General features: G+C 39.3%; 1 protein-coding gene across 1 annotated transcript in view; it reads left to right on the top strand.

Annotated features, from left to right (window-relative positions):
- Positions 1-18,898, top strand: part of LOC130312620 (B-cell differentiation antigen CD72-like) — a 49,771-nt gene that overhangs the window by 15,287 nt on the left and 15,586 nt on the right. Inside the window, exon 7 of the mRNA XM_056552586.1 lies at positions 14,915-15,021. Within this exon, the coding sequence (XP_056408561.1) occupies positions 14,915-15,021 (107 nt within the window). The remainder of the gene's footprint in view (positions 1-14,914; positions 15,022-18,898) is intronic.

Genomic DNA, 18,898 nt, shown 5'->3' with positions numbered 1-18,898 from the left:
CGACACTATTACAATAATCCTGACACTATCACAATAATCCTGACACTATTACAGTAATCCTGACACTATTACAGTAATCCTGACACTATTACAGGAATCCTGACACTATTACAATAAACCTGACACTATTACAGTAATCCTGACACTATTACAATAATCCTGACACTATTACAATAATCCTGACACTACTACAATAATCCTGACACTATTACAGTAATCCTGACACTATTACAGGAATCCTGACACTATTACAGGAATCCTGACACTATTACAATAATCCTGACACTATTACAGGAATCCTGACACTATTACAGTAATCCTGACACTATTACAGGAATCCTGACACTATTACAATAAACCTGACACTATTACAGTAATCCTGACACTATTACAATAATCCTGACACTATTACAATAATCCTGACACTACTACAATAATCCTGACACTATTACAGTAATCCTGACACTATTACAGGAATCCTGACACTATTACAGTAATCCTGACACTATTACAATAATCCTGACACTATTACAGTAATCATGACACTATTACAGTAATCCTGACACTATTACAGTAATCATGACACTATTACCGTAATCCTGACACTATTACAGTAATCCTGACACTATTACAATAATCCTGACACTATTACAGTAATCCTGACACTATTACAGTAATCCTGACACTATTACAATAATCCTGACACTATTACAGTAATCCTGACACTATTACAATAATCCTGACACTATTACAGTAATCCTGACACTATTACAATAATCCTGACACTATAACAATAATCCTGACACTATTACAGTAATCCTGACACTATTACGATAATCCTGACACTGTTACAGTAATCCCGACACTATTACAATAATCCCGACACTATTACAATAATCCTGACACTATAACAATAATCCTGACACTATTACAGTAATCCTGACACTATTACGATAATCCTGACACTGTTACAGTAATCCCGACACTATTACAATAATCCCGACACTATCACAGTAATCCTGACACTATTACAGTAATCCTGACACTATTACAGGAATCCTGACACTATTACAGGAATCCTGACACTATTACAGGAATCCTGACACTATTACAATAATCCTGACACTATAACAATAATCCTGACACTATTACAATAATCCTGACACTATTACAGTAATCATGACACTATAACAATAATCCTGACACTATAACAATAATCCTGACACTATTACAGTAATCCTGACACTATTACAGGAATCCTGACACTATAACAATAATCCTGACACTATTACAATAATCCTGACACTATTACAATAATCCTGACACTATTACAATAATCATGACACTATAACAATAATCCTGACACTATTACAGTAATCCTGACACTATTACAATAATCCTGACACTATTACAGTAATCATGACACTATTACAATAAACCTGACACTATTACAGTAATCCTGACACTATTACAATAATCCTGACACTATTACAGTAATCCTGACACTATTACAATAATCCTGACACTATTACAGTAATCCTGACACTATTACAATAAACCTGACACTATTACAGTAATCCTGACACTATTACAATAATCCTGACACTATTACAATAATCCTGACACTATTACAGTAATCCTGACACTATTACAGGAATCCTGACACTATTACAGGAATCCTGACACTATTACAATAATCCTGACACTATTACAGTAATCATGACACTATTACAGTAATCCTGACACTATTACAGTAATCATGACACTATTACAGTAATCCTGACACTATTACAGGAATCCTGACACTATTACAATAATCCTGACACTATTACAGTAATCCTGACACTATTACAATAATCCTGACACTATTACAGTAATCCTGACACTATTACAGTAATCCTGACACAATTACAATAATCCTGACACTATTACAATAATCCTGACACTGTTACAATAATCCCGACACTATAACAATAATCCTGACACTATTACAGTAATCATGACACTATTACAGTAATCCTGACACTATTACAGTAATCATGACACTATTACAGTAATCCTGACACTATTACAGGAATCCTGACACTATTACAATAATCCTGACACTATTACAGTAATCCTGACACTATTACAGTAATCCTGACACTATTACAGTAATCTTGACACTATTACAATAATCCTGATACTATTACAATAATCCTGACACTCTTACAGTAATCCTGACACTATTACAGTAATCCTGACACTATTACAGGAATCCTGACACTATTACAGTAATCCCGACACTATTACAATAATCCTGACACTATTACAATAATCCTGACACTATTACAATAATCCTGACACTATTACAGTAATCCTGACACTATTACAATAATCCTGACACTATTACAGTAATCCTGACACTATTACAGTAATCCTGACACTATTACAATAATCCTGACACTATTACAATAATCCTGACACTATTACAATAACCCTGACACTATTACAGTAATCCTGACACAATTACAGTAATCCTGACACTATTACAATAATCCTGACACTATTACAGTAATCCTGACACTATTACAATAATCCTGACACTATTACAGTAATCCTGACACTATAACAATAATCCTGACACTATTACAATAATCCTGACACTATTGCAATAATCCTGACACTATTACAGTAATCCTGACACTATTACAGGAATCCTGACACTATTACAATAATCCTGACACTATAATCCCCAAACTATTAGGCTCCTTATAGCAGTATTGTGTAGGTGTTGTATGATATCACATATGCTCCTTATAGCAGTATTGTGTAGGTGTTGTATGATATCACATAGGCTCCTTATAGCAGCATTGTGTAGGTGTTGTATGATGATATCACATAGACTCCTTATAGCAGTATTGTGTAGGTGTTGTATGATGATATCACATACACTCCTTATAGCAGTATTGTGTAGGTGTTGTATGATATCACATAGGCTCCTTATAGCAGTATTGTGTAGGTGTTGTATGATATCACATAGGCTCCTCATAGCAATATTGTGTAGGTGTTGTATGATGACATCACATACGCTCCTTATAGCAGTATTGTATAGGTGTTGTATGATGGTATCACATAGGCTCCTTATAGCAGTATTGTGTAGGTGTTGTATGATGAGATCACATACGCTCCTTATAGCAGTATTGTGTAGGTGTTGTATGATGATATCACATAGGCTCCTTATAGCAGTATTGTGTAGGTGTTGTATGATATCACATATGCTCCTTATAGCAGTATTGTGTAGGTGTTGTATGATATCACATAGGCTCCTTATAGCAGCATTGTGTAGGTGTTGTATGATGATATCACATAGACTCCTTATAGCAGTATTGTGTAGGTGTTGTATGATGATATCACATACACTCCTTATAGCAGTATTGTGTAGGTGTTGTATGATATCACATAGGCTCCTTATAGCAGTATTGTGTAGGTGTTGTATGATATCACATAGGCTCCTCATAGCAATATTGTGTAGGTGTTGTATGATGACATCACATACGCTCCTTATAGCAGTATTGTATAGGTGTTGTATGATGGTATCACATAGGCTCCTTATAGCAGTATTGTGTAGGTGTTGTATGATGAGATCACATACGCTCCTTATAGCAGTATTGTGTAGGTGTTGTATGATGATATCACATAGGCTCCTTATAGCAGTATTGTGTTGGTGTTGTATGATGATATCACATAGACTCCTTATAGCAGTATTGTGTAGGTATTGTATGATGATATCACATACGCTCCTTATAGCAGTATTGTGTAGGTGTTGTATGATGATATCACATGGGCTCCTTATAGCAGTATTGTGTAGTTGTTGTATGATGATATCACAGACTCCTTATAGTAGTATTGTGTAGGTGTTGTATAATGATATCACATAGACTCCTTATAGCAGTATTGTGTAGGTGTTGTATGATGATATCACATAGGCTCCTTATAGCAGTATTGTGTAGGTGTTGTTTAATGACATCACATAGACTCCTTATAGCAGTATTGTGTAGGTGTTGTTTAATGACATCACATAGGCTCCTTATAGCAGTATTGTGTAGGTGTTGTATGATGATATCACATAGGCTCCTTATAGCAGTATTGTGTAGGTGTTGTATGATATCACATAGGCTCCTTATAGCAGTATTGTGTAGGTGTTGTATAATGATATCACATAGGCTCCTTATAGCAGTATTGTGTAGGTGTTGTATGATATCACATAGGCTCCTTATAGCAGTATTGTGTAGGTGTTGTATGATGATATCACATAGGCTCCTTATAGCAGTATTGTGTAGGTGTTGTATGATGTTATCACATAGGCTCCTTATAGTAGTATTGTGAAGGTGTTGTATGATGATATCACATAGGCTCCTTTTAGCAGTATTGTGTAGGTGTTGTATGATATCACATAGGCTCCTTATAGCAGTATTGTGTAGGTGTTGTATAATGATATCACATAGGCTCCTTATAGCAGTATTGTGTAGGTGTTGTATGATGTTATCACATAGGCTCCTTATAGCAGTATTGTGTAGGTGTTGTATGATGATATCACATAGGCTCCTTATGGCAGTATTGTGTAGGTGTTGTATGATATCACAGACTCCTTATAGTAGTATTGTGTAGGTGTTTTTTGATTATATCACATAGGCTCCTTATAGCAGTATTGTGTAGGTGTTTTTTGATTATATCACATAGGCTCCTTATAGCAGTATTGTGTAGGTGTTGTATGATGTTATCACATAGGCTCCTTATAGTAGTATTGTGTAGGTGTTGTATGATGATATCACAGACTCCTTATAGTAGTATTGTGTAGGTGTTGTATAATGATATCACATAAACTCCTTATAGCAGTATTGTGTAGGTGTTGTATGATGATATCACATAGGCTCCTTATAGCAGTATTGTGTTGGTGTTGTATGATGATATCACATAGACTCCTTATAGCAGTATTGTGTAGGTGTTGTATAATGATATCACATAGACTCCTTATAGCAGTATTGTGTAGGTGTTGTATGATGATATCACATACGCTCCTTATAGCAGTATTGTGTAGTTGTTGTATGATGATATCACAGACTCCTTATAGTAGTATTGTGTAGGTGTTGTATAATGATATCACATAGACTCCTTATAGCAGTATTGTGTAGGTGTTGTATGGTATCACATAGGCTCCTTATAGCAGTATTGTGTAGGTGTTGTATGATGATATCACATAGGCTCCTTATAGCAGTATTGTGTAGGTGTTGTTTAATGACATCACATAGGCTCCTTATAGCAGTATTGTGTAGGTGTTGTATGATGATATCACATAGGCTCCTTATAACAGTATTGTGTAGGTGTTGTATGATGACATCACATACGCTCCTTATAGCAGTATTGTATAGGTGTTGTTTGATGATATCACATAGGCTCCTTATAGCAGTATTGTGTAGGTGTTGTTTGATGACATCACATAGGCTCCTTAGAGCAGTATTGTGTAGGTGTTGTATGATGATATCACATAGGCTCCTTATGGCAGTATTGTGTAGGTGTTGTATGATATCACAGACTCCTTATAGTAGTACTGTGTAGGTGTTGCATGATGACATCACATAGACTCCTTATAGCAGTATTGTGTAGGTGTTGTTCGATGACATCACATAGGCTCCTTAGAGCAGTATTGTGTAGGTGTTTTTTGATGACATCACATAGGCTCCTTATATCAGTATTGTGTAGGTGTTGTATGATGACATCACATACGCTCCTTATAGCAGTATTGTGTACGTGTTGTTTGATGATATCACATAGGCTCCTTATAGCAGTATTGTGTAGGTGTTGTTTGATGACATCACATAGGCTCCTTAGAGCAGTATTGTGTAGGTGTTGTATGATGATATCACATAGGCTCCTCATGGCAGTATTGTGTAGGTGTTGTATGATATCACAGACTCCTTATAGTAGTACTGTGTAGGTGTTGCATGATGACATCACATAGACTCCTTATAGCAGTATTGTGTAGGTGTTGTTCGATGACATCACATAGGCTCCTTATAGCAGTATTGTGTAGGTGTTTTTTGATGACATCACATAGGCTCCTTATATCAGTATTGTGTAGGTGTTGTATGATGATATCACAGACTACTTATAGCAGTATTGTGTAGGTATTGTATGATGATATCACATAGGCTCCTTATAGCAGTATTGTGTAGGTGTTGTATGATGATATCACATAGACTCCTTATAGCAGTATTGTGTAGGTGTTGTATGATGATATCACATAGACTCCTTATAGCAGTATTGTGTAGGTGTTGTATGATATCACATAGACTCCTTATAGCAGTATTGTGTAGGTGTTGCATGATGACATCACATAGACTCCTTATAGCAGTATTGTGTAGGTGTTGTTCGATGACATCACATAGGCTCCTTATAGCAGTATTGTGAAGGTGTTTTTTGATGATATCACATAGGCTCCTTATATCAGTATTGTGTAGGTGTTGTATGATGATATCACAGACTACTTATAGCAGTATTGTGTAGGTATTGTATGATGATATCACATAGGCTCCTTATAGCAGTATTGTGTAGGTGTTGTTTGATGATATCACATAGATTCCTTATAGCAGTATTGTGTAGGTGTTGTATGATGATATCACATAGACTCCTTATAGCAGTATTGTGTAGGTGTTGTATGATGATATCACATAGACTCCTTATAGCAATATTGTGTAGGTGTTGTATAATGATATCACATATGCTCCTTATAGCAGTATTGTGTAGGTGTTGTATGATGATATCACATACGCTCCTTATAGTAATATTGTGTAGGTGTTGTTTGATGACATCACATAGGCTCCTTATAGCAGTATTGTGTAGGTGTTGTATAATGATATCACATATGCTCCTTATAGCAGTGTTGTGTAGGTGTTGTATGATGATTTCACATACGCTCCTTATAGTGGTATTGTGTAGGTGTTGTATGATGATATCACATAGGCTCCTTATAACAGTATTGTGTAGGTGTTGTATGATGACATCACATAGGCTCCTTATAGCAGTATTGTGTAGGTGTTGTTTGATGACATCACATAGGCTCCTTAGAGCAGTATTGTTTAGGTGTTGTATGATGATATCACATGGGCTCCTTATAGCAGTATTGTTTAGGTGTTGTATGATGATATCACATAGACTCCTTATAGCAGTATTGTGTAGGTGTTGTATGATATCACATAGGCTCCTTATAGCAGTATTGTGTAGGTGTTGTATGATGATATCACATAGACTCCTTATAGCAGTATTGTGTAGGTGTTGTATGATATCACATAGGCTCCTTATAGCAGTATTGTGTAGGTGTTGTATGATATCACATAGGCTCCTTATAGCAGTATTGTGTAGGTGTTGTTCGATGACATCACATAGGCTCCTTATAGCAGTATTTTGTAGGTGCTGTATGATATCACATAGGCTCCTTATAGCAGTATTGTGTAGGTGTTGTATAATGATATCACATATGCTCCCTATAGCAGTGTTGTGTAGGTGCTGTATGATGATATCACATACGCTCCTTATAGTAGTATTGTGTAGGTGTTGTTTGATGACATTACATAGACTCCTTATAGCAATATTGTGTAGGTGTTATATAATGATATCACATAGGCTCCTTATATCAGTGTTGTGTAGGTGTTGTATGATGATATCACATACGCTCCTTATAGTGGTATTGTGTAGGTGTTGTTTGATGACATCACATACGCTCCTTATAGCAATATTGTGTAGGTGTTGTATGATGATACCACATAGGCTCCTTATAGCAGTATTGTGTAGGTGTTGTATGATGATATCACATAGACTCCTTATAGCAGTATTGTGTAGGTGTTGTATGATATCACAGACTCCTTATAGTAGTATTGTGTAGGTGTTGCATGATTACATCACATAGACTCCTTATAGCAGTATTGTGTAGGTGTTGTATGATGATATCACATAGACTCCTTATAGCTATATTGTGTAGGTGTTGTATGATGATATCACATAGACTCCTTATAGCAGTATTGTGAAGGTGTTGTATAATGATATCACATAGACGCCTTATAGCAGTATTGTGTAGGTGTTGTATGATGATATCACATAGGCTCCTTATAGCAGTATTGTGTAGGTGTTGTATGATGATATCACATAGACTCCTTATAGCAGTATTGTGTAGGTGTTGTATGATGATATCACATAGGCTCCCTATAGCAGTATTGTGTAGGTGTTTTAAGATGATATCACATAGACTCCTTATAGCAGTATTGTGTAGGTGTTGTATGATATCACATAGGCTCCTTATAGCAGTATTGTGTAGGAGTTGTTAATGATATCACATAGACTCCTTATAGCAGTATTGTGTAGGTGTTGTATGATGATATCACATAGGCTCCTTATAGCAGTATTGTGTAGGTGTTGTATAATGATATCACATAGACTCCTTATAGCAGTATTGTGTAGGTGTTGTATGATGATATCACATAGGCTCCTTATAGTAGTATTGTGTAGGTGTTGTATAATGATATCACATAGACTCCATATAGCAGTATTGTGTAGGTGTTGTATGATGATATCACAAAGGCTCCTTATAGCAGTATTGTGTAGGTGTTGTATGATGATATCACATAGACTCCTTATAGCAGTATTGTGTAGGTGTTGTATAATGATATCACATAGGCTCCTTTTAGCAGTATTGTGTAGGTGTTGTATGATATCACATAGACTCCTTATAGCAGTATTGTGTAGGTGTTGTATGATATCACATAGGCTCCATATAGCAGTATTGTGTAGGTGTTGTTTAATGACATCACATAGGCTCCTTATAGCAGTATTGTGTAGGTGTTGTATGATGATATCACATAGGCTCCTTATAACAGTATTGTGTAGGTGTTGTATGATGACATCACATACGCTCCTTATAGCAGTATTGTGTAGGTGTTGTTTGATGATATCACATAGGCTCCTTATAGCAGTATTGTGTAGGTGTTGTTTGATGACATCACATAGGCTCCTTAGAGCAGTATTGTGTAGGTGTTGTATGATGATATCACATAGGCTCCTTATGGCAGTATTGTGTAGGTGTTGTATGATATCACAGACTCCTTATAGTAGTACTGTGTAGGTGTTGCATGATGACATCACATAGACTCCTTATAGCAGTATTGTGTAGGTGTTGTTCGATGACATCACATAGGCTCCTTAGAGCAGTATTGTGTAGGTGTTTTTTGATGACATCACATAGGCTCCTTATATCAGTATTGTGTAGGTGTTGTATGATGACATCACATACGCTCCTTATAGCAGTATTGTGTACGTGTTGTTTGATGATATCACATAGGCTCCTTATAGCAGTATTGTGTAGGTGTTGTTTGATGACATCACATAGGCTCCTTAGAGCAGTATTGTGTAGGTGTTGTATGATGATATCACATAGGCTCCTTATGGCAGTATTTTGTAGGTGTTGTATGATATCACAGACTCCTTATAGTAGTACTGTGTAGGTGTTGCATGATGACATCACATAGACTCCTTATAGCAGTATTGTGTAGGTGTTGTTCGATGACATCACATAGGCTCCTTATAGCAGTATTGTGTAGGTGTTTTTTGATGACATCACATAGGCTCCTTATATCAGTATTGTGTAGGTGTTGTATGATGATATCACAGACTACTTATAGCAGTATTGTGTAGGTATTGTATGATGATATCACATAGGCTCCTTATAGCAGTATTGTGTAGGTGTTGTATGATGATATCACATAGACTCCTTATAGCAGTATTGTGTAGGTGTTGTATGATGATATCACATAGATTCCTTATAGCAGTATTGTGTAGGTGTTGTATGATGATATCACATAGACTCCTTATAGCAATATTGTGTAGGTGTTGTATAATGATATCACATATGCTCCTTATAGCAGTATTGTGTAGGTGTTGTATGATGATATCACATACGCTCCTTATAGTAGTATTGTGTAGGTGTTGTTTGATGACATCACATAGGCTCCTTATAGCAGTATTGTGTAGGTGTTGTATAATGATATCACATATGCTCCTTATAGCAGTGTTGTGTAGGTGTTGTATGATGATTTCACATACGCTCCTTATAGTGGTATTGTGTAGGTGTTGTATGATGATATCACATAGGCTCCTTATAACAGTATTGTGTAGGTGTTGTATGATGACATCACATAGGCTCCTTACAGCAGTATTGTGTAGGTGTTGTTTGATGACATCACATAGGCTCCTTAGAGCAGTATTGTTTAGGTGTTGTATGATGATATCACATGGGCTCCTTATAGCAGTATTGTTTAGGTGTTGTATGATGATATCACATAGACTCCTTATAGCAGTATTGTGTAGGTGTTGTATGATATCACATAGGCTCCTTATAGCAGTATTGTGTAGGTGTTGTATGATGATATCACATAGACTCCTTATAGCAGTATTGTGTAGGTGTTGTATGATATCACATAGGCTCCTTATAGCAGTATTGTGTAGGTGTTGTATGATATCACATAGGCTCCTTATAGCAGTATTGTGTAGGTGTTGTTCGATGACATCACATAGGCTCCTTATAGCAGTATTTTGTAGGTGCTGTATGATATCACATAGGCTCCTTATAGCAGTATTGTGTAGGTGTTGTATAATGATATCACATATGCTCCCTATAGCAGTGTTGTGTAGGTGCTGTATGATGATATCACATACGCTCCTTATAGTAGTATTGTGTAGGTGTTGTTTGATGACATTACATAGACTCCTTATAGCAATATTGTGTAGGTGTTGTATAATGATATCACATAGGCTCCTTATATCAGTGTTGTGTAGGTGTTGTATGATGATATCACATACGCTCCTTATAGTGGTATTGTGTAGGTGTTGTTTGATGACATCACATACGCTCCTTATAGCAATATTGTGTAGGTGTTGTATGATGATACCACATAGGCTCCTTATAGCAGTATTGTGTAGGTGTTGTATGATGATATCACATAGACTCCTTATAGCAGTATTGTGTAGGTGTTGTATGATATCACAGACTCCTTATAGTAGTATTGTGTAGGTGTTGCATGATTACATCACATAGACTCCTTATAGCAGTATTGTGTAGGTTTTGTATGATGATATCACATAGACGCCTTATAGCAGTATTGTGTAGGTGTTGTATGATGATATCACATAGACTCCTTATAGCTATATTGTGTTGGTGTTGTATGATGATATCACATAGACTCCTTATAGCAGTATTGTGAAGGTGTTGTATAATGATATCACATAGACGCCTTATAGCAGTATTGTGTAGGTGTTGTATGATGATATCACATAGGCTCCTTATAGCAGTATTGTGTAGGTGTTGTATGATGATATCACATAGACTCCTTATAGCAGTATTGTGTAGGTGTTGTATGATGATATCACATAGGCTCCCTATAGCAGTATTGTGTAGGTGTTTTAAGATGATATCACATAGACTCCTTATAGCAGTATTGTGTAGGTGTTGTATGATATCACATAGGCTCCTTATAGCAGTATTGTGTAGGAGTTGTTAATGATATCACATAGACTCCTTATAGCAGTATTGTGTAGGTGTTGTATGATGATATCACATAGGCTCCTTATAGCAGTATTGTGTAGGTGTTGTATAATGATATCACATAGACTCCTTATAGCAGTATTGTGTAGGTGTTGTATGATGATATCACATAGGCTCCTTATAGTAGTATTGTGTAGGTGTTGTATAATGATATCACATAGACTCCATATAGCAGTATTGTGTAGGTGTTGTATGATGATATCACAAAGGCTCCTTATAGCAGTATTGTGTAGGTGTTGTATGATGATATCACATAGACTCCTTATAGCAGTATTGTGTAGGTGTTGTATAATGATATCACATAGGCTCCTTTTAGCAGTATTGTGTAGGTGTTGTATGATATCACATAGACTCCTTATAGCAGTATTGTGTAGGTGTTGTATGATATCACATAGGCTCCTTATAGCAGTATTGTGTAGGTGTTGTATGATATCACATAGACTCCTTATAGCAGTGTTGTGTAGGTGTTGTATGATGATATCACATTGACTCCTTATAGCAGTATTGTGTAGGTGTTGTATGATATCACATAGGCTCCTTATAGCAGTATTGTGTAGGTGTTGTATGATATCACGTAGGCTCCTTATAGCAGTATTGTGTAGGTGTTGTATGATGATATCACATAGGCTCCTTATAGCAGTATTGTGTAGGTGTTGTATGATGATATCACATAGGCTCCTTATAGTAGTATTGTGTAGGTGTTGTATAATGATATCACATAGACTCCTTATAGCAGTATTGTGTAGGTGTTGTATGATGATATCGCATAGGCTCCTTATAGCAGTATTGTGTAGGTGTGGTATGATGATATCACATAGACTCCTTATAGCAGTATTGTGTAGGTGTTGTGTAATGATATCACATAGGCTCCTTATAGCAGTATTGTGTAGGTGTTGTATGATATCACATAGACTCCTTATCGCAGTATTGTGTAGGTGTTGTATGATATCACATAGGCTCCTTATAGCAGTATTGTTTAAGTGTTGTATAATATCACATAGACTCCTCATAGCAGTGTTGTGTAGGTGTTGTGTGATGATATCACATAGACTCCTTATAGCAGTATTGTGTAGGTTTTGTATGATATCACATAGGCTCCTTATAGCAGTATTGTGTAGGTGTTGTATGATATCACGTAGGCTCCTTATAGCAGTATTGTGTAGGTGTTGTATGATGATATCACATAGGCTCCTTATAGCAGTATTGTGTAGGTGTTGTATAATGATATCACATAGACTCCTTATAGCAGTATTGTGTAGGTGTTGTGTGATATCACATAGACTCCTTATAGCAGTATTGTGTAGGTGTTGTATGATGATATCACATAGACTCCTTATAGCAGTATTTTGTAGGTGTTGTATGATGATATCACATAGGCTCCTTATAGTAGTATTGTGTAGGTGTTGTATGATGATATCACAGACTCCTTATAGCAGTATTGTGTAGGTGTTGTATGATGATATCACATAGACTCCTTATAGTAGTATTGTGTAGGTGTTGTATGATGATATCACGTACGCTCCTTATAGTAGTATTGTGTAGGTGTTGTATGATGATATCACATAGACTACTTATAGTAGTATTGTGTAGGTGTTGTATGATGATATCACATAGGCTCCCTATAGCAGTATTGTGTAGGTGTTGTATAATGATATCACATAGACTCCTTATAGCAGTATTGTGTAGGTGTTGTATGATGATATCACATAGACTCCTTATAGTAGTATTGTGTAGGTGTTGAATGATGATATCACGTACGCTCCTTATAGTAGTATTGTGTAGGTGTTGTATTATGATATCACATAGACTCCTTATAGTAGTATTGTGTAGGTGTTGTATGATGATATCACATAGGTTCCTTATAGTAGTATTGTGTAGGTGTTGTATGATATCACATACGCTCCTTATAGCAGTATTGTGTAGGTGTTGTATGATATCACATACGCTCCTTATAGCAGTATTGTGTAGGTGTTGTATGATGATATCACATAGACTCCTTATAGTAGTATTGTGTAGGTGTTGTATGATGATATCACAAAGACTCCTTATAGCAGTATTGTGTACGTGTTGTATGATGATATCACATAGACTCCTTATAGCAGTATTGTGTAGGTGTTGTATGATATCACATAGGCTCCCTATAGCAGTATTGTGTAGGTGTTGTATGATGATATCACATAGACTCCTTATAGCAGTATTGTGTAGGTGTTGTATGATGATATCACATAGACTCCTTATAGCAGTATTGTGTAGGTGTTGTATGATATCACATAGGCTCTTTATAGCAGTATTGTGTAGGTGTTGTATGATGATATTACATACGCTCCTTATAGCAGTATTGTGTAGGTGTTGTATGATGATATCACATAGACTCCTTATAGCAGTATTGTGTAGGTGTTGTATGATGATATCACATAGGCTCCTTATAGTAGTATTGTGTAGGTGTTGTATGATATCACATAGGCTCCTTATAGCAGTATTGTGTAGGTGTTGTATCACATAGGCTCCTTATAGTAGTATTGTGTAGGTGTTGTATGATGATATCACATAGACCTTTTATAGCAGTATTGTGTAGGTGTTGTATGGTATCACATAGGCTCCTTATAGTAGTATTGTGTAGGTGTTGTATGATGATATCACATAGGCTCCTTATAGTAGTATTGTGTAGGTGTTGTATGATGATATCACATAGACTCCTTATAGCAGTATTGTGTAGGTGTTGTAGGATATCACATAGGCTCCTTATAGCAGTATTGTGTAGGTTTTGTATGATGATATCACATAGGCTCCTTATAGTAGTATTGTGTAGGTGTTGTATGATGATATCACATAGGCTTCTTATAGCAGTATTGTGTAGGTGTTGTATGATGATATCACATAGACTCCTTATAGCAGTATTGTGTAGGTGTTGTATGATGATATCATATAGGCTCCTTATAGTAGTATTGTGTAGGTGTTGTATGATGATATCACATACGCTCCTTATAGTAGCATTGTGTAGGTGTTGTATGATGATATCACATACGCTCCTTATAGTAGTATTGTGTAGGTGTTGTATGATGGTATCACATAGGCTCCTTATAGTAGTATTGTGTAGGTGTTGTATGATGATATCACATACGCTCCTTTTAGTAGTATTGTGTAGGTGTTGTATGATGATATCACATACGCTCCTTATAGTAGTATTGTGAGGGTATAATATTGCGGTGTTTCTTAAGCATCTTATATTTCCTATTTCTGCATTATCTTATTAACCCTTTGTGTATTTGTATATTTTTATTGAAGATCATATTCTTGGAATTGTGGTACCGTCAGCGGTGGAGAACTGGGCACAATGTCCTGCAACACCAGAAATTATTGTGCCTGCGAACAAAGTCTCCTCCAAGTACAAGGTTTATCAGAATTTTCTCCCTGATATTCAGAAATAATTCTATGGTGAAGCGTTTAGACCATCACATTTCTAGACTGTCTACAATACTAAACATCTCGTGCTCATCCCTGTCCTGGTCCTTCTTCTCTCCATCTATATCTGGACATTTTCTGGCCATGGTTTTTCTAGACAGTTTCTCACAAAAATAATCTCCTTAATACCCCAGAGAGACAGGTGACCCTGCATAATCCTTCTAATAAGCTGCAGGTGCCTTAGTCTGGTTCTTCTATAGATAACATGTTGGAACTTTCTAGTCAGTGACCTTCATTGTTATTAAACCTTCTCAAGATGGCCGCCCCATTTGGTATCTACCTTCTGATTCCCATTGTTATGCCGAGCGCTCCGGGTTCCCTCTCCTCCCCGGAGCGCTCGCTACACTCTCGCTCCCGCAGCGCCCCGGTCGGATCCACTGACCGGGTGCGCTGCGATACCGCCTCCAGCCGGGATGCGATTCGCGATGCGGGTGGCGCCCGCTCGCGATGCGCACCCCGGCTCCCGTACCTGACTCGCTCTCCGTCGGTCCTGTCCCGGCGCGCGCGGCCCCGCTCCCTAGGGCGCGCGCGCGCCGGGTCTCTGCGATTTAAAGGGCCACTGCGCCGCTGATTGGCGCAGTGGTTCTAATCAGTGTGTTCACCTGTGCACTCCCTATGTATACCTCACTTCCCCTGCACTCCCTCGCCGGATCTTGTTGCCCTTGTGCCTAGTGAAAGCGTTCCCTTGTTTGTTCCTAGCCTGTGTTCCAGACCTCCTGCCGTTGCCCCTGACTACGATCCTTGCTGCCTGCCCCGACCTTCTGCTACGTCCGACCTTGCTTCTGTCTACTCCTTTGTACCGCGCCTATCTTCAGCAGTCAGAGAGGTTGAGCCGTTGCTAGTGGATACGACCTGGTCACTACCGCCGCAGCAAGACCATCCCGCTTTGCGGCGGGCTCTGGTGAATACCAGTAGTGACTTAGAACCGGTCCACTAGCACGGTCCACGCCAATCCCTCTCTGGCACAGAGGATCCACCTCCTGCCAGCCAGCATCGTGACAGTAGATCCGGCCATGGATCCCGCTGAAGTCCCTCTGCCAGATGTCGCTGACCTCACCACGGTGGTCGCCCAGCAGTCACAACAGATAGCGCAACAAGGCCACCAGCTGTCTCAACTGACCGTGATGCTACAGCAGCTACTACCACAGCTTCAGCAGTCATCTCCTCCGCCAGCTCCTGCACCTCCTCCGCAGCGAGTGGCCGCCTCAGGCCTACGACTATCCTTGCCGGATAAATTTGATGGGGACTCTAAATTTTGCCGTGGCTTTCTTTCACAATATTCCCTGCACTTGGAGATGATGTCGGACCAGTTTCCTACTGAAAGGTCTAAGGTGGCTTTCGTAGTCAGCCTTCTGTCTGGAAAAGCTCTGTCATGGGCCACACCGCTCTGGGACCGCAATGACCCCGTCACTGCCTCTGTACACTCCTTCTTCTCGGAAATCCGAAGTGTCTTTGAGGAACCTGCCCGAGCCTCTTCTGCTGAGACTGCCTTGCTGAACCTGGTCCAGGGTAATTCTTCCGTTGGCGAGTACACCGTGCAATTCCGTACTCTTGCTTCAGAACTTTCCTGGAATAATGAGGCCCTCTGCGAGACCTTTAAAAAAGGCCTATCCAGCAACATTAAAGATGTTCTGGCCGCACGAGAAATTCCTGCTAACCTACATGAACTCATTCATCTAGCCACTCGCATTGACATGCGTTTTTCCGAAAGGCGTCAGGAGCTCCGCCAGGATATGGACTTTGTTCGCACGAGGCGTTTTTTCTCCCCGGCTCCTCTCTCCTCTGGTCCTCTGCAATCCGTTCCTGTGCCTTCTGCCGTGGAGGCTATGCAAGTTGACCGGTCTGGCCTGACACCTCAAGAGAGGACACGACGCCGCATGGAGAATCTTTGCCTGTACTGTGCCGGTACCGAACACTTCCTGAAGGATTGTCCTATCCGTCCTCCCCGCCTGGAAAGACGTACGCTGACTCCGCACAAAGGTGAAACAGTCCTTGATGTCAACTCTGCTTCTCCACGTCTTACTGTGCCTGTGCGGATATCAGCCTCTACCTTCTCCTTCTCCACTAAGGCCTTCTTGGTCTCCGGATCTGCAGGAAACTTTATTCTGGCCTCTCTCATCAACAGGTTCAACATCCCAGTGACCAGTCTCGCCAGACCTCTCTACATCAATTGCGTTAACAATGAAAGATTGGACTGTGCCGTGCGTTACCGCACGGAATCCCTCCTAATGTGCATCGGACCTCACCACGAAAAAATTGAGTTTTTGGTCCTCTCCAATTGCACTTCCGAAATTCTCCTTGGACTACCCTGGCTTCAACACCATTCCCCAACCCTGGATTGGTCCACAGGGGAGATCAAGAGTTGGGGTCCCTCTTGTTTCAAGGACTGCCTTAAACCGGTTACCAGTACTCCTTGCCGTGACCCTGTGGTTCCCCCTGTAACCGGTCTCCCTAAGGCCTATATGGACTTTGCGGATGTTTTTTGCAAAAAACAAGCTGAGACTCTACCTCCTCACAGGCCTTATGACTGTCCTATTGACCTCCTCCCGGGCACTACTCCACCCCGGGGCAGAATTTATCCTCTCTCTGCCCCAGAGACTCTTGCTATGTCTGAGTACATCCAGGAAAATTTAAAAAAGGGCTTTATCCGCAAATCCTCCTCTCCTGCCGGAGCCGGATTTTTCTTTGTGTCCAAAAAAGATGGCTCCCTACGTCCTTGCATTGACTACCGCGGTCTTAATAAAATCACGGCAAAGAACCGCTACCCTCTACCTCTCATCTCTGAACTCTTTGATCGCCTCCAAGGTGCTCACATCTTTACCAAACTGGACTTAAGAGGTGCTTATAATCTCATCCGCATCAGAGAGGGGGATGAATGGAAAACGGCATTTAACACTAGAGATGGACACTTTGAGTATCTGGTCATGCCCTTTGGCCTGTGCAACGCCCCTGCCGTCTTCCAAGACTTTGTTAATGAAATTTTTCGTGATCTCTTATATTCCTGTGTTGTTGTGTATCTGGACGATATCCTGATTTTTTCTGCCAACCTAGAAGAACACCGCCAGCATGTCCGCATGGTTCTTCAGAGACTTCGTGACAATCAACTTTATGCCAAAATGGAGAAATGTCTGTTTGAATGTCAATCTCTTCCTTTCCTAGGATACTTGGTCTCTGGCCAGGGACTACAAATGGATCCAGACAAACTCTCTGCCGTCTTAGATTGGCCACGCCCCTCCGGACTCCGTGCTATCCAACGTTTTTTGGGGTTCGCCAATTATTACAGACAATTTATTCCACATTTTTCCACCATTGTGGCTCCTATCGTGGCTTTAACCAAAAAGAATGCCAATCCTAAGTCATGGCCTCCTCAAGCGGAAGACGCCTTTAAACAGCTCAAGTCTGCCTTTTCTTCAGCTCCCGTGCTCTCCAGACCTGACCCATCTAAACCCTTCCTATTGGAGGTTGATGCCTCCTCAGTAGGAGCTGGAGCGGTCCTTCTACAAAAAAATTCTTCCGGGCATGCTGTTACTTGTGGTTTTTTTTCTAAGACCTTCTCTCCGGCGGAGAGGAACTACTCCATCGGGGATCGAGAGCTACTAGCCATTAAATTAGCACTTGAGGAATGGAGGCATCTGCTGGAGGGATCAAGATTTCCAGTTATTATTTACACCGATCACAAGAACCTCTCCTATCTCCAGTCTGCCCAACGGCTGAATCCTCGCCAGGCCAGGTGGTCTCTGTTCTTTGCCCGATTTAATTTTGAAATTCACTTTCGGCCTGCCGATAAGAACATTAGGGCCGATGCTC

This window comes from Hyla sarda, chromosome 1 (assembly GCF_029499605.1).
Source record: "Hyla sarda isolate aHylSar1 chromosome 1, aHylSar1.hap1, whole genome shotgun sequence".
Classification (NCBI taxonomy): domain Eukaryota; kingdom Metazoa; phylum Chordata; class Amphibia; order Anura; family Hylidae; genus Hyla; species Hyla sarda.
This window is presented reverse-complemented; position numbering and strand designations above follow the sequence as displayed.